This window comes from Panulirus ornatus, chromosome 19 (assembly GCF_036320965.1).
Source record: "Panulirus ornatus isolate Po-2019 chromosome 19, ASM3632096v1, whole genome shotgun sequence".
NCBI classification, from domain to species: domain Eukaryota; kingdom Metazoa; phylum Arthropoda; class Malacostraca; order Decapoda; family Palinuridae; genus Panulirus; species Panulirus ornatus.
Genome location: NC_092242.1, coordinates 243,706 through 261,326, shown reverse-complemented (window position 1 = coordinate 261,326; position 17,621 = coordinate 243,706). Strand labels below are relative to the sequence as shown.

The following is a 17,621-nucleotide window of genomic DNA, read 5'->3' as shown; positions in this document are numbered from 1 at the left end:
CATTTTTCAATGCTCCCAAAATTTTAGCCCCCTCCCCCACCCTATGATTCACTTCCGCTTCCATGGTTCCATCCGCTGCCAAATCCACTCTCAGATATCTAAAACACTTCACTTCCTCCAGTTTTTCTCCATTCAAACTTATCTCCCAATTGACTTGTCCCTCAACCCTAGTGTATCTAATAACCTTGCTCTTATTCACATTTACTCTCAGCTTTCTTCTTTCACAAACTTTACCAAACTCAGTTACCAGTTTCTGCAGTTTCTCACATGAATCAGCCACCAGCGCTGTATCATCAGCAAACAACAAGTGACTCACTTCCCAAGCTCTCTCATCCACAACAGACTGCATACTTGCCCCTCTTTCCAAAACTCTTGCATTCACCTCCCTAACAACCCCATCCATAAACAAATTAAACAACCATGGTGACATCATGCACCCCTGCTGCAAACCAACATTCACTGAGAACCAATCACTTTCCTCTCTCTCTACACGTACACATGCCTTACATCCTCGATAAAAACTTTTCACTGCTCCCATGAACTTGCCTCCCACACCATATATTCTTAATACCTTCCACAGAGCATCTCTATCAACTCTTCATATGCCTTCTCCAGATCCATAAATGCCACATACAAATCCATTTGCTTTTCTAAGTATTTCTCACATACATTCTTCAAGGCAAACACCTGATCCACACATCCTCTACCACTTTTGAAATCATACTGCTCTTCCCCAGTCTGATGCTCTGTACATGCCTTCACCCTCCCTTATAATTTCCCAGGAATACTCAACAAACTTATACCTCTGTAATTTGAGCACTCACTTTTATCCCCTTTGCCTTTGTACAATGGCACTATGCAAGCATTCTGCCAATCCTCAGGCACCTCACCATGAGTCATACGTACATTAAATAACCTTACAACCAGTCAACAATAAAGTCACCCATTTTTCTAATAAATTCCACTGCAATACCATCCAAACCGCTGCCTTGCTTGCTTTCATCTTATGCAAAGCTTTAACTACCTCTTCTCTGTATACCAAATCATTCTCCCTAACCCTCTCACCCTGCACACCACCCTATATCTGCCAATCTATCATCAAATACATTCAACAAAGCTTCAAAATACTCACTCCATCTTCTCACATATGTGATATATATGTGTATATTTACACTTGCCTGCCTTCATCCATTCCTGGCACTACCTCGTCCCACAAGAAACAGCATCGCTACCCCCTGCTTCAGCAAGGTAGCGCCAGGAAGGCAAAAAAAGGCCACATTCATTCACGCTCATTCTCTAGCCATCATGGGTAATGCATCAAAACCACAGCTTCCTCTCCACAACCAGGCTCCACAGACCTTTCCTTGGTTTACCCCAGACCTTTCACAGGCCCTGATTCAGTCCATTGACAGCATATCGACTCTAGTATACCACATCGTTCCAGTTCGCTCTATTCCTTGCACACTTCTCACCCTCCTGTATACTCAGGTGTCAATCACTCAAAATTTTTTTCATTCCATCCTTCCACCTCCAATTTGGTCTCCTGCTTCTCCTTGTTCCCTTCACCTCTGACACTTATATTCTCTTTGTCAACCTTTCCTCACTTATTCTCTCAATCAATACCCTCTTATTCAATTGCCCAGGAATACTTAACAAGCTTATACCTCTGTAGTTTGAACACTCATCTTTATCCCCTTTTCCTTAGTATAATGGCACTTTGCATGTATTCTGCCAATCCTCAGGCACCTCACCATGATCCATACATCCATTGAAAATCCTTACCTACCCGTCAACAACACAATCACCCCCTCTTTTAATAGATTCAGCTGCAGTACCTTCCAAACCCACTGCCTGCTTGGATTTCATCTTCCACAAAGCTTTCACTACCTCTTTTCTCTTAATCAAACTATTCTCCCTGACCCTCTCTTTTTGCACACTACCCTGACCAAAACACCCTACATCTGCCATTCTATCATCAAATACATTCAACAACCCTTCAAAATACTCACTCCATCTTTTCACTTCATCACTATCTGTTATCACTTCCCCCCTTGCCCCCTTCACCGATGTTCCTGTTTGTTCTCTTGTCTTACGCATGTTATTTACCTCCTTCCAAAATATCTTTTTATTCTCCCTAAGATTTAATGATACTCACTCAACCCAACTCTCATTTGCCCTCTTTTTCACCTTTCACACCTTCCACTTGACCTCCTGCCACTTTTCTATATAAATTTCCCAGTCATTTGCATTTCCTTCCTACCACTCACTACCCTTTCTAATCTGCCCACCTCCCACCTTTCTCATGCTAACTCATCTTTTACACATGCCATCACTGCTTCCCAAAATACATCCCATTCCTCACCCACTCCCCTCACAACATTTGCTCTCAACTTTTGCCATTCCACACTCAATCTCTCGTGGTACTTCCTCATACAAGCCTCCTTTCCAAACTCACTCACTCTCACCACTTTCTTCTCCCCATTTTCTCTTCTTTTTTGAAAACTTCTACAAATCTTCACCTTTTCCTCCACAAGATATTGATCAGACATCCCACCAGCTGCCCCTCTCAGCACATTAACATCCAAAAGTCTCTCTTATACTCTCCTGTTGGTTAACACAATCAAATAATGCCCTTTGACCATCTCTCCTACTCACATATGTATACTTATGTACATCTCTCTTTTTAAACCAGGTATTCCCAATCACCAATCTTTTTTCAGCACACAAATCCACAAGCTCTCCACCATTTCCATTCACAACACTTAAATACCCCATGTACACTGATTATACATTCCTCACCTTCACATTTAATTCACCCATCACTAATACTCGGTCCCATGCACCAAAGCTGCTGACACACTCACTCAGCTGCTCCCATAACACTTGCCTCTCATGATCTTTCTTCTCATGTGAATGTAATCTATGATAAATGGTAAGATAATTAGCACACCCAAGTCACTTAATTCCATATTTACATTAGAAGTATAACCCATGCTGTATTAATAGCTGATTTATGAAACCTTGTAAGTGGAGAGGAGGTATCAGGGAAAATGTGATGCCCACGTGATAGTAGACTACTGCTGGCAGCTGAAGAGGGATAATCCCAGATCAGCTCACAAGAGAAAATGAACAAAATTGAAGCCTTTTCAGCTTAGCTGAAGATGTTTATAGTTCTTTGTTGTGTAAAGCACATTGCAGTTAATGTATTTGAGTTGAGAAACACAAAATATTCTGAAATGTAGAATGTGTTATCCCTGGGGATAGTGGAGAAAGAATACTTCCCACATATTCCCTGCGTGTCGTAGAAGGGAAGGGAGCGGGGGGCTGGAAATCCTCCCCTCTCACTTTTTTTGTAATTTTCCAAAAGAAGGAACAGAGAAGGGGGCCAGGTGAGGATATTCCCTCAAAGGCCCAGTCCACTGTTCTTAACGCTACCTCACTAATGCGGGAAATGGCGAATAGTATGAAAGAAAGAAAAGAAAGAATGTGTTTTATTGTTACTTTAACAAAATTACACTACTTTGATTTTATATTATTAGTGAATTTATGTAATCTGAATATGATAGAGAAAATGGATCATAAAGTGATTAAGTATGTCACAATGAACTAAAATCACACACTTTCATCATGAAGACTTGCAGAAAGTATGATTTCACTGAATGATGATACATGAAACTAAAATTTCATTGTTATTTTTGTAGATAACTTTGCCATTTTCTGATTATGGTTTTACCATTGCTGCATATCCATGAAGGTTCTCAAAGTCAATTTAGGTCATGAAGTTTAAATCAGTTTTTAGATGTGGAAATATTCATAGTTCAGCATGACTGTGTAGTTCAAAATTTGTGAAATATGTAGACAGGTTTTTTGAATGTATGCAAAATGAGTTTTAGGATTATGAGATTAGGAAATTGTACTGCGCATTGAATTTCCACTTCTAGTTAGCTTACCATACGTTTCTTGTTTAATTACAGTTTGTCAAGAAGTTACAAGAAGTTCCATGTAGAGGTGAACCTTCACTGCAGAATTCACTGGAGGTAGCACTGTCATCTTTGCGTCACCTCCCACCACATACATCACGAGAAATTCTCATTATCTTTGCAGCTCTTACATCCTGTGATCCAGGGGAAATTGGAGCTACTATACAGGTATTTTTGTCTTTAATGTGGAGTGATTTAAGGACACCAAACAAAATGTGACATATTATTAATGTCGGTCAGCATGACCTGTGATACTGTACTAACATAATTGTGGAAAATATATTTTCACTTAAACAAGGTATGCAAGATAAAGCTGACATTGTATTTCTTGTGTACATGAACTCATCTCTATTTCACCCTGTTAAATATAGTGTATGAGGAACATTTTGGCATCACCCCTGCATCTGTATGTGAGTCTTTGGACTTATTTTTGTCAACACAATAGAACAGGCCAAGTTAGAAAATTCATCCTTACACTAAGGGTACTTTAGATTATAACCAGCATAGAATTTGGGGTATGTAGTTGTATAGATATGCATGTTGAATAGTTAAATCTTTGTGTAAGTGGACAAAATCTTAAGTTTTGAATGATGGGAAGTTCAAATTTATAAGTAAATAGAAATGGGTAAGAGCTTGTTGGTTTGTTGCTGGAAGAGGAATAGCAATTAGGAATACTTTATTTAAAGAAGTGCATCTATAAGTACGTGTGGATGAGTAGGGTTGGGGGTCACCAGATATTTTTTGAACCATGGAATAAGGCATGTGTGAGCAGGAAGGGAGTTCCCGGGAATGAGTGGTTTCTAGTGAACATAACTTTGCATATAGGTTGTGATGTTGCCATAGCTGTTTAATATGTTTTATGGATGTGGTGATGAGAGAGATAAATGCAGAGATGTGAGAGTGAAGCGCTGTTATGTGATATGCTTGTTGTTAAGGGTATGAGGGGTAAATCATTTGTTGTTTTCAGTTGTCATATCTGTGGTGGTAGACTGCTAGAAACTCTAGAAGTTGGTGATAGAGTTTTGGAGAGTTTGTGAAAGGAGGATGGTTTGAGGGTAAATTTGAATGGGGTGGGGTGGTTTGTTGAATAAACATGTTTCAAATAACATGATTTTTAACCTTGAAGTGCTCATTATACAACTTTAGGTGTATCTCTCATGTCATTTCCCCCTATTTCCCAAAAGCCTAAAAGTGTTCACTGTAAGACTTAAGGTATGTTTCTTAAAGGACTCTCCCTCAAGCCCTCAATTTCCCACAAGTCTAGAACCTTGCCAACCATGGTTTTGCTGTAGGGTCTTCCTTGAATGTAACCCCTATGGTTGCTGAGGGACCTCTGTATGGTACTCTGTGGAAGGGTAGGGATGTCTCCTCACAAGAATCTCTCACAAAGAGATTCTTGAAGCTTATTTTCCACAGGATGACATTTGTAGTGAAGTCTTCTCTCTGTGTGTCATATCCTCATCACTTAGAGTAGATTTCATCTGCAGTTTATAAAATTAGCTCTTGAGTTTGTCTAGGTACCCGTATAGATTGATGCATTCCTCTTCAATTTTCACTCCCCTTATGAATTGGTCATCATCTGCAAATATATTCAGGTAGAAGTCTAATCCTTGTGGTGAGTCATTTACACAGATAAAGATAAGTGTTGGTCCTAGAGCATATCTTTATGGCATGACACTGGTTCTCAGCCTATTTCAAGAAGGCTCCTTTGATGTGTTCTTGTTCCCTTGCAATAAGATAATCTATCCATTGAACTAGCCTTTTCCATATTCCTGTTTGAAGATGCAGCTTCTTTACCAGTTTTCGATGTGGTACATGTCAACTGCTTTCAAGCACTTGTTATAGACAAGCCACCCAGCCTTCTGGAAAGTTTTGGATTGTAATTACCTATTAGTGATTACCTAACTGTATTGTATGTTGGAGGGAGTTTTCCACATATGGCATCCTAGCTCTTGAACATTCTTTACTAGCATACAACTTCTTAGATTTATTTATGCTGTCTTGATAAGCCTAGTCCTCAGTCATCTTATTCCATGCATACTTCTTAAATTTATTTATGCTGTCTTGATATGCCTTGTCCTCAGTCATCTTATTCCATTCATCCACCACACTTATGCTATAAAGTACTTATTTACATAATTTTTTTTAACATTTCTTGCTTAATTTTGTGATGTGTTTCCTGGTTGCTCTATTCCTGCATCTCTCAAAGAACTGTTCATTGTATGTAATAGATTTGTTTAAAAACTTGCAGGCTGTGATCGGGTCACTCTTCCCTCTTCTGAGGTAGGCAGAGTGAAACCTCTAACCTTTCCCTGTAACTTAGCTGTCTTAATTCAGTCACTATCTTTGTTACTCTCCTCTGGACCTTGTCTTTAAGCTCTTACACTTCTTTAGATGCGATGACCAAACTTGAGAAGCATATTCTAGTTAAGACCTTTTGTAAGATGTGAATGCTGTGCTGAATATTTCCTTGCCCATGAACTTAAAAGCAATTTTAATAGTTGCAAGCAGACAGCTTGTTGCATTAACTGTTTTCCTAAGGTGGAATTCTGGCAACAGGTCAGTGACACTGTTGGCTCCTAAATCTTTCTCCCACACAGATTCCTGCAGCATTTTCCCCACTGAACGATGTTCATATTAAGGCCCTCTTTTGCTGTGATCAATCCTCATTACTTTGCATTTACTCAGGTTGAACTCCATTAACCATGTATCAAACCACCTTTAGTCTGTCATAGTCCTATCATAAGTTGATTGAGTAATACAGACTTTTCATTTCACTCATGATTTTTGCATCACCTGCAAAAGTATTCAGATGACAGTCCTACACTTTGGGAAGTCATTCACTAAGATTAAGAATAATAATGATCACAGAACAGAACCCTGTGCTGTCTCCTAGTGACCTCTACCTATTTTAAGGAGGCTCCTTTGACTTGCATCCTTTGTTCTTTTCCACAAAGATAAGTCAACTGCTTATTCTTACTTGGTGATGCAACTTCTTAGTCTTCCAGGCCCCTCACTGTCAAATGCTTTTTGGCATTCCTGTTACAAACCATCCACCCAACTTTCCCTTTTGTTCAAGACAGTCTGCTCTCTCATAGATATCCAAGAAGTTTGTTACACATGAACTTTCCTTAAAATCATGCTGTGTCTCCACTGTAGAAAGTCATCCATTTGCTATCTGATTATCTTTTACAGAACCTCACATATCACACTTATCAAGGAAACTGGTCGGTATTTCAATGCCTCTCTCCAGTCTCCTTTCTCGTGGAAAGGTGTGATGCTTGTCTTTTTTCCACTTCCTTGGAACTTTGACTTTCTTCAGCAATATGGTGAAATTACCTCAGGGTCATAAGCATTTTATGGGTCAAGACCATTTGGTATTTTGTCAATGTCTTTTCTAGATTTTTTTATGCTTGATCACCAATTCCTGCATTAGCATGGTAGTATCAGTAATGGACAAAGAAAGGCCACAACCATTCACATCCATTCTTTATCTGTCACATGTAATGCACAGAAACCATAGCTTTCTATCCACAACCAGGCCATGATTTACCATGGAAAGGTCTGTAGGGCCTTTTCAAGATTTTTTTTTTTTTTTTTTTTTTTTTTTTTTTTTTTTTTATACTTTGTCGCTGTCTCCCGCGTTTGCGAGGTAGCGCAAGGAAACAGACGAAAGAAATGGCCCAACCCCCCCCCCCCATACACATGTACATACACACGTCCACACACGCAAATATACATACCTACACAGCTTTCCATGGTTTACCCCAGACGCTTCACATGCCTTGCTTCAATCCACTGACAGCACGTCAACCCCTGTATACCACATGACTCCAATTCACTCTATTTCTTGCCCTCCTTTCACCCTCCTGCATGTTCAGGCCCCGATCACACAAAATCTTTTTCACTCCATCTTTCCACCTCCAATTTGGTCTCCCTCTTCTCCTCGTTCCCTCCACCTCCGACACATATATCCTCTTGGTCAATCTCTCCTCACTCATTCTCTCCATGTGCCCAAACCATTTCAAAACACCCTCTTCTGCTCTCTCAACCACGCTCTTTTTATTTCCACACCTCTCTCTTACCCTTACGTTACTTACTCGATCAAACCACCTCACACCACACATTGTCCTCAAACATCTCATTTCCAGCACATCCATCCTCCTGCGCACATCTCTATCCATAGCCCACGCCTCGCAACCATACAACATTGTTGGAACCACTATTCCCTCAAACATACCCATTTTTGCTTTCCGAGATAATGTTCTCGACTTCCACACATTTTTCAAGGCTCCCAAAATTTTCGCCCCCTCCCCCACCCTATGATCCACTTCCGCTTCCATGGTTCCATCCGCTGACAGATCCACTCCCAGATATCTAAAACACTTCACTTCCTCCAGTTTTTCTCCATTCAAACTCACCTCCCAATTGACTTGACCCTCACCCCTACTGTACCTAATAACCTTGCTCTTATTCACATTTACTCTCAACTTTCTTCTTCCACACACTTTACCAAACTCAGTCACCAGCTTCTGCAGTTTCTCACATGAATCAGCCACCAGCGCTGTATCATCAGCGAACAACAACTGACTCACTTCCCAAGCTCTCTCATCCCCAACAGACTTCATACTTGCCCCTCTTTCCAGGACTCTTGCATTTACCTCCCTTACAACCCCATCCATAAACAAATTAAACAACCATGGAGACATCACACACCCCTGCCGCAAACCTACATTCACTGAGAACCAATCACTTTCCTCTCTTCCTACACGTACACATGCCTTACATCCTCGATAAAAACTTTTCACTGCTTCTAACAACTTGCCTCCCACACCATATATTCTTAATACCTTCCACAGAGCATCTCTATCAACTCTATCATATGCCTTCTCCAGATCCATAAATGCTACATACAAATCCATTTGCTTTTCTAAGTATTTCTCACATACATTCTTCAAAGCAAACACCTGATCCACACATCCTCTACCACTTCTGAAACCGCACTGCTCTTCCCCAATCTGATGCTCTGTACATGCCTTCACCCTCTCAATCAATACCCTCCCATATAATTTACCAGGAATACTCAACAAACTTATACCTCTGTAATTTGAGCACTCACTCTTATCCCCTTTGCCTTTGTACAATGGCACTATGCACGCATTCCGCCAATCCTCAGGCACCTCACCATGAGTCATACATACATTAAATAACCTTACCAACCAGTCAACAATACAGTCACCCCCTTTCTTAATAAATTCCACTGCAATGCCATCCAAACCTGCTGCCTTGCCGGCTTTCATCTTCCGCAAAGCTTTTACTACCTCTTCTCTGTTTACCAAATCATTTTCCCTAACCCTCTCACTTTGCACACCACCTCGACCAAAACACCCTATATCTGCCACTCTGTCATCAGACACATTCAACAAACCTTCAAAATACTCATTCCATCTCCTTCTCACATCACCGCTACTTGTTATCACCTCCCCATTTACGCCCTTCACTGAAGTTCCCATTTGCTCCCTTGTCTTACGCACCCTATTTACCTCCTTCCTTTTCAAGATATCTCAGATTTTTCAAGAACCCACTTCACATTCCATATCACTGGTGTTGGTGTTTTAGTGGCCTCCACTGTGAAAACACTTTTAAACTTGTTATTTAGTTCCTTACACAGCCTTACAGTATCCTTTATAATTCATCTTTCTGATTTGTAAAGGCTGATTAGTAGCTCTTAAACTGACAGTTTATTCCTGGTAAATTTATGGAAAAGTTTTGTTTTTTCTTCTGCCTTGTTCACAGTATCTTCAAAATTTATGTTCCTCTTTTCTTATTTTTCATCTTGCTTTAATTGTTCTTTGCTCTCTCATACCTTGCAAATGTTGGCTGGCTGGTGTACTGCATATATCTTCATCACCACACAACCCAAAGCTCCTTTATTTTTTATGTCTTTTATTATGCTGTTCTTCCCTCTATTGTAAACTTCCTTTTGTAATTTGGGCTGGAGATACCAGTATTTTTACTTTTTCACTGTAATTTTCACAGAACCTCTTTACACACTGCCTTGGTCTCTGGGTACCAGACACCATTTTCAGTCTATAGGATCAGAGAAACTATTGAAGTTTGCGTAGGTTCTATAATCATATTTCATTTTTAGGTTTTCTCTCACCTTGGCTCTCTTAACATCCTCATTTACCACGTAGTCAAATTTGAGCATTACAGGGTCTCTTTTTCTATTAGTGTATCATATATTCTTGGTGTCCATGCTAGCATGTATGAAAGTATGATCTATCAATGATAGTGTTATTCCCTTTCATCCTAGTTAGTTCACTGACATGTTGGTATAGAAATTATCCTGTTTACTTTCCAAATTCCCATGTCTCTCTCTTTATGATTGAAATGTCCCATTACTAGTACTTTACCATCTTTGACAAGTGCTTGTTTCATTGCTTCATGTACCATTATGATTATACCTTCATTGTTATCATCATATGTTTGTTCTAGATTGTTGTAATTCTTCAGATTGAATAATATTAATACCACTCTGTATTACTCCTCTACAGTTACTCTTCCCATTATGTACTGTTTGAATAGGCCATCCTCACTATTTTTTAAACTTATGGATATCTTTTATTAAGCAGGCCAATCCTTTCCCTCTTTTGCCTACTCTTTTCCTCCTTACTATGATGTATCTCTTAAGTCAGTGGAGTGGCTCTCATGAAAAATAGCATCATACAAAAAGCAAGGAATGGGCTGGAAAATAAAGCTATCTTCTGAAAGTGCAAGGATATCTGAACTGTCATTTGTTACATCCCTGTTACACACTGTAGTTACTTTAAAGAGATTCTGTAGAGCCAGGATGACCAGGGTGCTGTTGCTGAGGAAGTAGGCTCAAAGGATGACATGCAGGATTAGCAGCTCTTGTGTCATTGCTATGTTATATCCTGGCTATCAGAATGAACAGCAAATGAGGGTTAACAAGAGTCCTAGACTTGTCACAGTCACCAGATTTATTTATTATTTCTGGCGGCATTACCCCACAGCGTCTCATTACAAACACTTTTTGATAGAGCTAGTTACTGGGAAAAGTGTTAGTGACATACCTGCAATGTCCAGTCATAAGACTTTCCTCTTTTTTTTTTTTTTTCTTTTCCTGGGTTGAGATGAATCCAAGTCTAGGTTTTTGGTTAAGAAAAGAAATGCAAGAACTAAGTTTAGCTGTATCCTTACTCTGATCTATTCTTGGAAGACTATATCTAGAGAGCTTCATTCCTAATGCCCAGTTAAGTCTCTTGAGATAATTACGAGAGATCCCCTGAAACTGTTAAGGGGAACATCTATTTGTATCCGTTAAAATTAAAACCTCTCTGAAAGGAACATTTCTTCTGGTACTGGGACTATGTTTTGTTGGCCAAACCTGGCCAGCCTTTACCTTCTCTGTGGAGAAGATCAAGAATAGAGGTCTTTGGGCATCCTTCTAATGTATCTTCTAATGTATCTGTACTCTATATGTTGAGGCTCAACTTTGTGTAGCACAGAAGTTGCAAACATCAAGGCAGATTGAACCTAGCTTGTTACAAGTTGGCTATTCATACCTATTCGCCATTTCCCACATTAGTGAGGTAGCGTTAAGAACAGAGGACTGAGCCTTAGAGGGGAAAATCCTCACTTGGCCCCCCTCTCTGCTCCTTCTTTTGGAAAAGTAAGAAAAAATTGGCTATTCGAGCACTGTTTTTCACCTTCCTGTATTCTCTTTTTGAGAGTTTTCTCTAAATTTCCTCATTCATATTGATATGACCTAAATGCTAATGGAATGATATGGCCCTGGAGAGAAATGTTTTGAAATATTGAAAAATGCTTCTTTTCAAGGCAATGACCTGCGAGCATTTTAATTGGATTGTTGTTTCTTTCCCTATCCTCCCTTCTCTTCAGGAAAACCCCTTTTCATCCATTGTTGAAATACCAGGTTGATGTCTGCGTTTCAAGAATTATGGAGCAGGTTGTTACCTTAGGCTAAGTGACATTGATGTCATCACCAATTGGATGGCAGTTGCTGACTGTTTGGCAGTTGGAATACTGGCATTCTTTCCTTGAATATACATTCTTTCCTTGTCATAGGTAATATTTGACAACTTTACACTTATGCAGCTCATTTTTCGTAACTAAATTTTCCTTTGGTGAGCAACTTGCATTATCCCTGCCTTTTGGCAAAATGTTAGGAGCAGTAGATAGTAGTAGATAGGAAAATTTAGGCAGGAGCAGTAGATAGAAACATTGGGTAGAGGTAGTAAGTAGGAGCATTAGATAGAAGCAGTTATTAAGAACATTAGGTAGAAGCCTCAGCAAACACTGCACTAGACTTGCCTTCTGCCAGTGGCCTGTTAAGGGTGAGGCACTAAAGGTTAAGAAGTTGCATTGGAGTTCTTTATTTATGGAGACTCTGTTGCCATGGCCACCCCTTTAAGGGAGTTCCAATTGGAAGAGGCATCAGAGATATAGTGAGATAGATAGAAGGGTGAGAGGCAATTTAATACACCAAAATGCAAAGGGGTTAAGAGATTTCTGCACTCTGGGAATCTTAGAGATTTTTCCAAGGCGTGCAGGAAACTGCCGCAGAGAGAAATGTTTTTTCATACTTCTGTACTTACATTTCCCGTAGGTTTATTGTAAATTATTACAAGACCCCACAGTTTGAACTGCTGAGGATTTTTGTGGTCAGTTGTTTCATTGGAAATTTTTATTTTCATTGATACTGCTGGTATTAGTTTGCTAATTGGTTTTAGGATCATATTTAATGTTGTCAGCTTAAGGTTTAGTATCAAAGGAAATTTGAACATAAAGTCCTTGCTTGTGTTCTGCCTCATCTCTTTCAGCACATCATTGCTTCAACTAATTTTTTACCAGCAGTGTATTAACACTTTTCTAGTAATCATTCTTTCTGTGAGACAGCTTTATCTCCAGCATTCCTTCAGTTGAACACTAATTCCACTACATCGCCTTATTACCTCTCAGTAGATTTTTAGTACTTTTCTGTTACTTTTTCATTTTTCTGTAGGTCTTCAGTCTTACCCAACAGTTGAGGATTTTCAGTTAAGGATTTTTCCAACATAACAAGAGCATCAGTGCATCATTTGAGCTCTTCAGAATATATCTTAGCAGAATAACTCGTCTCCTTGTGAGTATGTCTTCACCAGTCTTTCAGCATTATTCCACCAGTTTCCTGCTTTTCCAGCATCTTAACAGGAGTAAAATTTTTCTTCTCTCCATGTTCTTCAGTAGCTTCATTGGTTATTGATATTCATATTGGCATTCTAATTTAGGAGGAGCTGCAAGTAAAACTTAAAGGAAATAATAGAGGTGCTTGTTTGTGTGAAAAGGATGTTTCTCCTGTTAATGTGTTGAGATTTATGCATATATTGATATTTAGTTGTAAAATGAAAACACTAATTTCATGATTTTCATGGCAGAAAGTGAAGGATGCGAATATTCGTGTGTCGGTGGTTGGTCTTGCTGCAGAGTTGTATGTTTGCAAGGACATCAGCAAAGACACAGGGGGTTCCTTCTCTGTCTGTATTAATGATGTCCACCTAAAGGAATTGATTCGTGAACATTTGGAGCCCCCAGCTGCATCAGTAAAAATGGATCACACACTTATTAAAGTTGGCTTTCCTCATCAGGTTAATGCAGATGCTAAACCTGCTTTGTGCATGTGGTGAGTAGTGTGAGTAATGACTAACTGTGATTTATATATCTTTTTTTATGTACACTTATAGATAAGAATGTAAAAGGTGTCTGCTCCCTTCTTGCAAGATGGTGTTTGTCTTAGGACTATTAGGTGAACAGGTTAAGAAAAAAATATGGATATGGGGAATGCATGTTAGAATAGGTGGGAATTGTTGTAAGGAGTACTGAGCTTATGTTGTAACAGAAAAGAAGTTCATGATTATTGAAGGGTTCATAAAGATCTTTTGTTTCATTTCTTTCTTTCTTGTTTGTAGTTTCCTGCCTCAGTGAGTTAGTGCCAGGAGCAAATATCTAAATCTTTGAGGAAGAATCTTTGCGTTGCTTCTGCCTCAGTTCCTTTTTTGTGGGAAGTGATATAGGAGGGTCCTGTGCTTACCACAGTGCTGGTAACTGAGGTTTTGAACCTACGTGCCTAAAGAATGTGTACCATATTATCAACTGCAGCAAGAAGTTTTGTGTATCCATGGTATTTTTTCCATTATCGAGTGTGTCTCATGGAATAGGCTGCTTCTGGCCAAGCATGGTGAAATTCAGCACAGCAGTGGTTAGAGTATGTGCACAGTGATGTGTGAGGTCAGTACATCACCCTGACCTTCCCTCTTTCACTCTTTCTGCATTGTTACTTCTTACTCTGCCTCTTGCCACCTGAGGAACTCCATAAGTGATCTCAATACAAGCTTTTGAAACTGGGCTCTGGCTAGGATGTGTAAATGCTCCCCAACTTATGACCTATGCAACTTATGACCATCTGTACATACAGCCAGAAAAAATATATATAAGAAATATACGTAGATATGAAAATTATGCTTGGTTGTACATCCATCAGTGCTGACAGCTGCGTGCATATGATAGTGAATGTCAGATGATCCTGGCATTGTGTACATCACAGTGTCTCTCATTTCCTACTCTCAGGTACCATTCAGTAAGTGTACATTATTCAAGTGAATCTAACCAATTTTTGTGCTGGATTAAACCATTTTTTGTATTCACCCTCAAAGAAGATGACGTGCAAGATGAATAACTCACCACATGTTGATGGATCTGACAAGAAGCTAAGAAAGATGCTTGATTTGGAATTGAAAACAAAAGGTAATCACTCGGTATGAAGGAGGAAAAAAGTTGCCAGTGTGAAGGAATAAAAAAGTTGATGTGATTGCATGTGATCTATAGTTGTCTTATTTGATGGTCTCCACAATTGTAAAAGACAAAGAAAAAATATGTGAAGCAGTGAAAGGTTTGGAAAGTATGAAGTCTATGATAATAACAAATTAACAAGGGCCCATCCACAAAATGGAAAAGTTGTTGATTCTGTGAATGGGAGATCAAATGCAAAAACATGTACAACTAAGCTTACTAACAATTCAGGTGGAGGCTAGAAGTCTTTTTGAGACTTTGAAGGAATGAGCAGGAGAGGATTACATTGAGAACTTCACAGCACGTCATGGTTGATTCAGTAGATTTAAAAGAAGATGTAGCTTGCGCAATGTTCAAGTCACAGGTGAAGCAGCAAGTGCTGATGGAGCTGCTGAAAAGTTCATTGAAAATTTGGATGAATCAATCTGTGAGCTAAAGAATCTTCAATAAACAGTAAGAAGAAACTGCAGAATCATATCATAAAGATGGTTGATAAAAAATGAGGTAATCATGATCGAGATCAAATAGGATAAAAGAATGCTGTATACTAGTTCTACATGCCACACTGCCATACATCTGACTTATGTCCATTTAGAGATCTGACCAGTCGGTCAGGACGAAACTCAGATATATGTTGGGGAGCAACTCTATATCCTATCCTGAACAGTGGCTTGGTGAAGGGAGAAGAGATGGTGAAAGCCTTGCGGAAGATGAAATGTGTCAAGTTTGGCAGGAGTCGATGGTGTTAAAGTTGAATTTACTAAGAAAAGGGATGACTGTGTTGTTGATTGGTTGGTAAGGATATTCAGTATATGTATGGATCATGGTGAAATGCCTGAGGATTGACAGAATGCATGTATAGTGCCATTGTATAAAGAAAGAGGGAATAAAGGTGATTGTTCAAACTACAGATGCATAAGCTTGTTGAATATTCCTGGGAAATTGTATTGGAGGGTATTGAGTAAGAGGGTGAAGGAAAGTGTAGAGTTTCAGACTAGGGAAAAGCAGTGTGGTTTTAGAAGTGGTAGAGGATGTGTAGATCACGTGTTTGCTTTGAAGAATATGTGAGAAATTCTTAGGAAGACAGATGGATATGTGTGTGGCATTTATGGATCTGGAAAAGGCATATGTTAGTGTTGATAGAGATGCTTTGTGGAAGGTCTTAAGAATATATTGTTTGGGAGGTAAGCTGCTAGAAGCAGTGAGAGCTTTTTATCAAGGGTGTAAGATGTGTGTACGAGTAGGAAGGTTGACATAGAGGAGTTATATGTCAGAAATGGAGGCACCAAGGAGAATGGGGAGACCTAATTGAAGGTGGAAGGATGGAGTGAAAAATATTTTAAGTTACTGGGCTTGGAACATGTATAGGAATGAGAGGCGTATGTTGGTTAGAGTGAATTGGGATGATGATGTATACAGGGATCGACATGCTGTCAGTGGAGTGAACCAAGTTAGGTGAAGTGTCTGGGGTAAATTATGGAAAGGTCTGTGGAGCTTTGTTGTGGATAGGAAGCTGTGGTTTTGCACATTACACATGACAGCTAGAGAATGTATGTGAGCAAATGCTTCTGTTCTTGGTGCTACCTCGCCAACACAGGAAATGGTGATCAGGTATAAAAGAAATATGTTTTTAGACTGATATTTTTTTTTTTCATTATACTTTGTCGCTGTCTCCTGCGTTTGCGAGGTAGCGCAAGGAAACATACGAAAGAAATGGCCCAACCCCCCCCCATACACATGTATATACATACGTCCACACACGCAAATATACATACCTACACAGCTTTCCATGGTTTACCCCAGACGCTTCACATGCCTTGATTCAATCCACTGACAGCACGTCAACCCCGGTATACCACATCGCTCCAATTCACTCTATTCCTTGCCCTCCTTTCACCCTCCTGCATGTTCAGGCCCCGATCACACAAAATCTTTTTCACTCCATCTTTCCACCTCCAATTTGGTCTCCCTCTTCTCCTCGTTCCCTCCACCTCAGACACATATATCCTCTTGGTCAATCTTTCCTCACTCATTCTCTCCATGTGCCCAAACCACTTCAAAACACCCTCTTCTGCTCTCTCAACCACGCTCTTTTTATTTCCACACATCTCTCTTACCCTTACGTTACTCACTCGATCAAACCACCTCACACCACACATTGTCCTCAAACATCTCATTTCCAGCACATCCATCCTCCTGCGCACAACTCTATCCATAGCCCATGCCTCGCAACCATACAACATTGTTGGAACCACTATTCCTTCAAACATACCCATTTTTGCTTTCCGAGATAATGTTCTCGACTTCCACACATTCTTCAAGGCCCCCAGAATTTTCGCCCCCTCCCCCACCCTATGATCCACTTCCGCTTCCATGGTTCCATCCGCTGCCAGATCCACTCCCAGATATCGAAAACACTTCACTTCCTCCAGTTTTGCTCCATTCAAACTCACCTTCCAGTTGACTTGACCCTCAACCCTACTGTACCTAATAACCTTGCTCTTATTCACATTTACTCTTAACTTTCTTCTTCCACACACTTTACCAAACTCAGTCACCAGCTTCTGCAGTTTCTCACATGAATCAGCCACCAGCGCTGTATCATCAGCGAACAACAACTGACTCACTTCCCAAGCTCTCTCATCCCCAACAGACTTCATACTTGCCCCTCTTTCCAAAACTCTTGCATTTACCTCCCTAACAACCCCATCCATAAACAAATTAAACAACCATGGAGACATCACACACCCCTGCCGCAAACCTACATTC

At 39.8% G+C, this 17,621-nt stretch overlaps 1 protein-coding gene across 1 annotated transcript in view; it reads left to right on the top strand.

Annotated features, from left to right (window-relative positions):
- Ssl1 (general transcription factor IIH subunit 2 Ssl1) overlaps window positions 1-17,621 on the top strand; it is an 81,238-nt gene that overhangs the window by 47,291 nt on the left and 16,326 nt on the right. Inside the window, exons 4-5 of the mRNA XM_071673416.1 lie at window positions 3,975-4,148; window positions 13,442-13,686. Of these exons, the coding sequence (XP_071529517.1) occupies window positions 3,975-4,148; window positions 13,442-13,686 (419 nt within the window). The remainder of the gene's footprint in view (window positions 1-3,974; window positions 4,149-13,441; window positions 13,687-17,621) is intronic.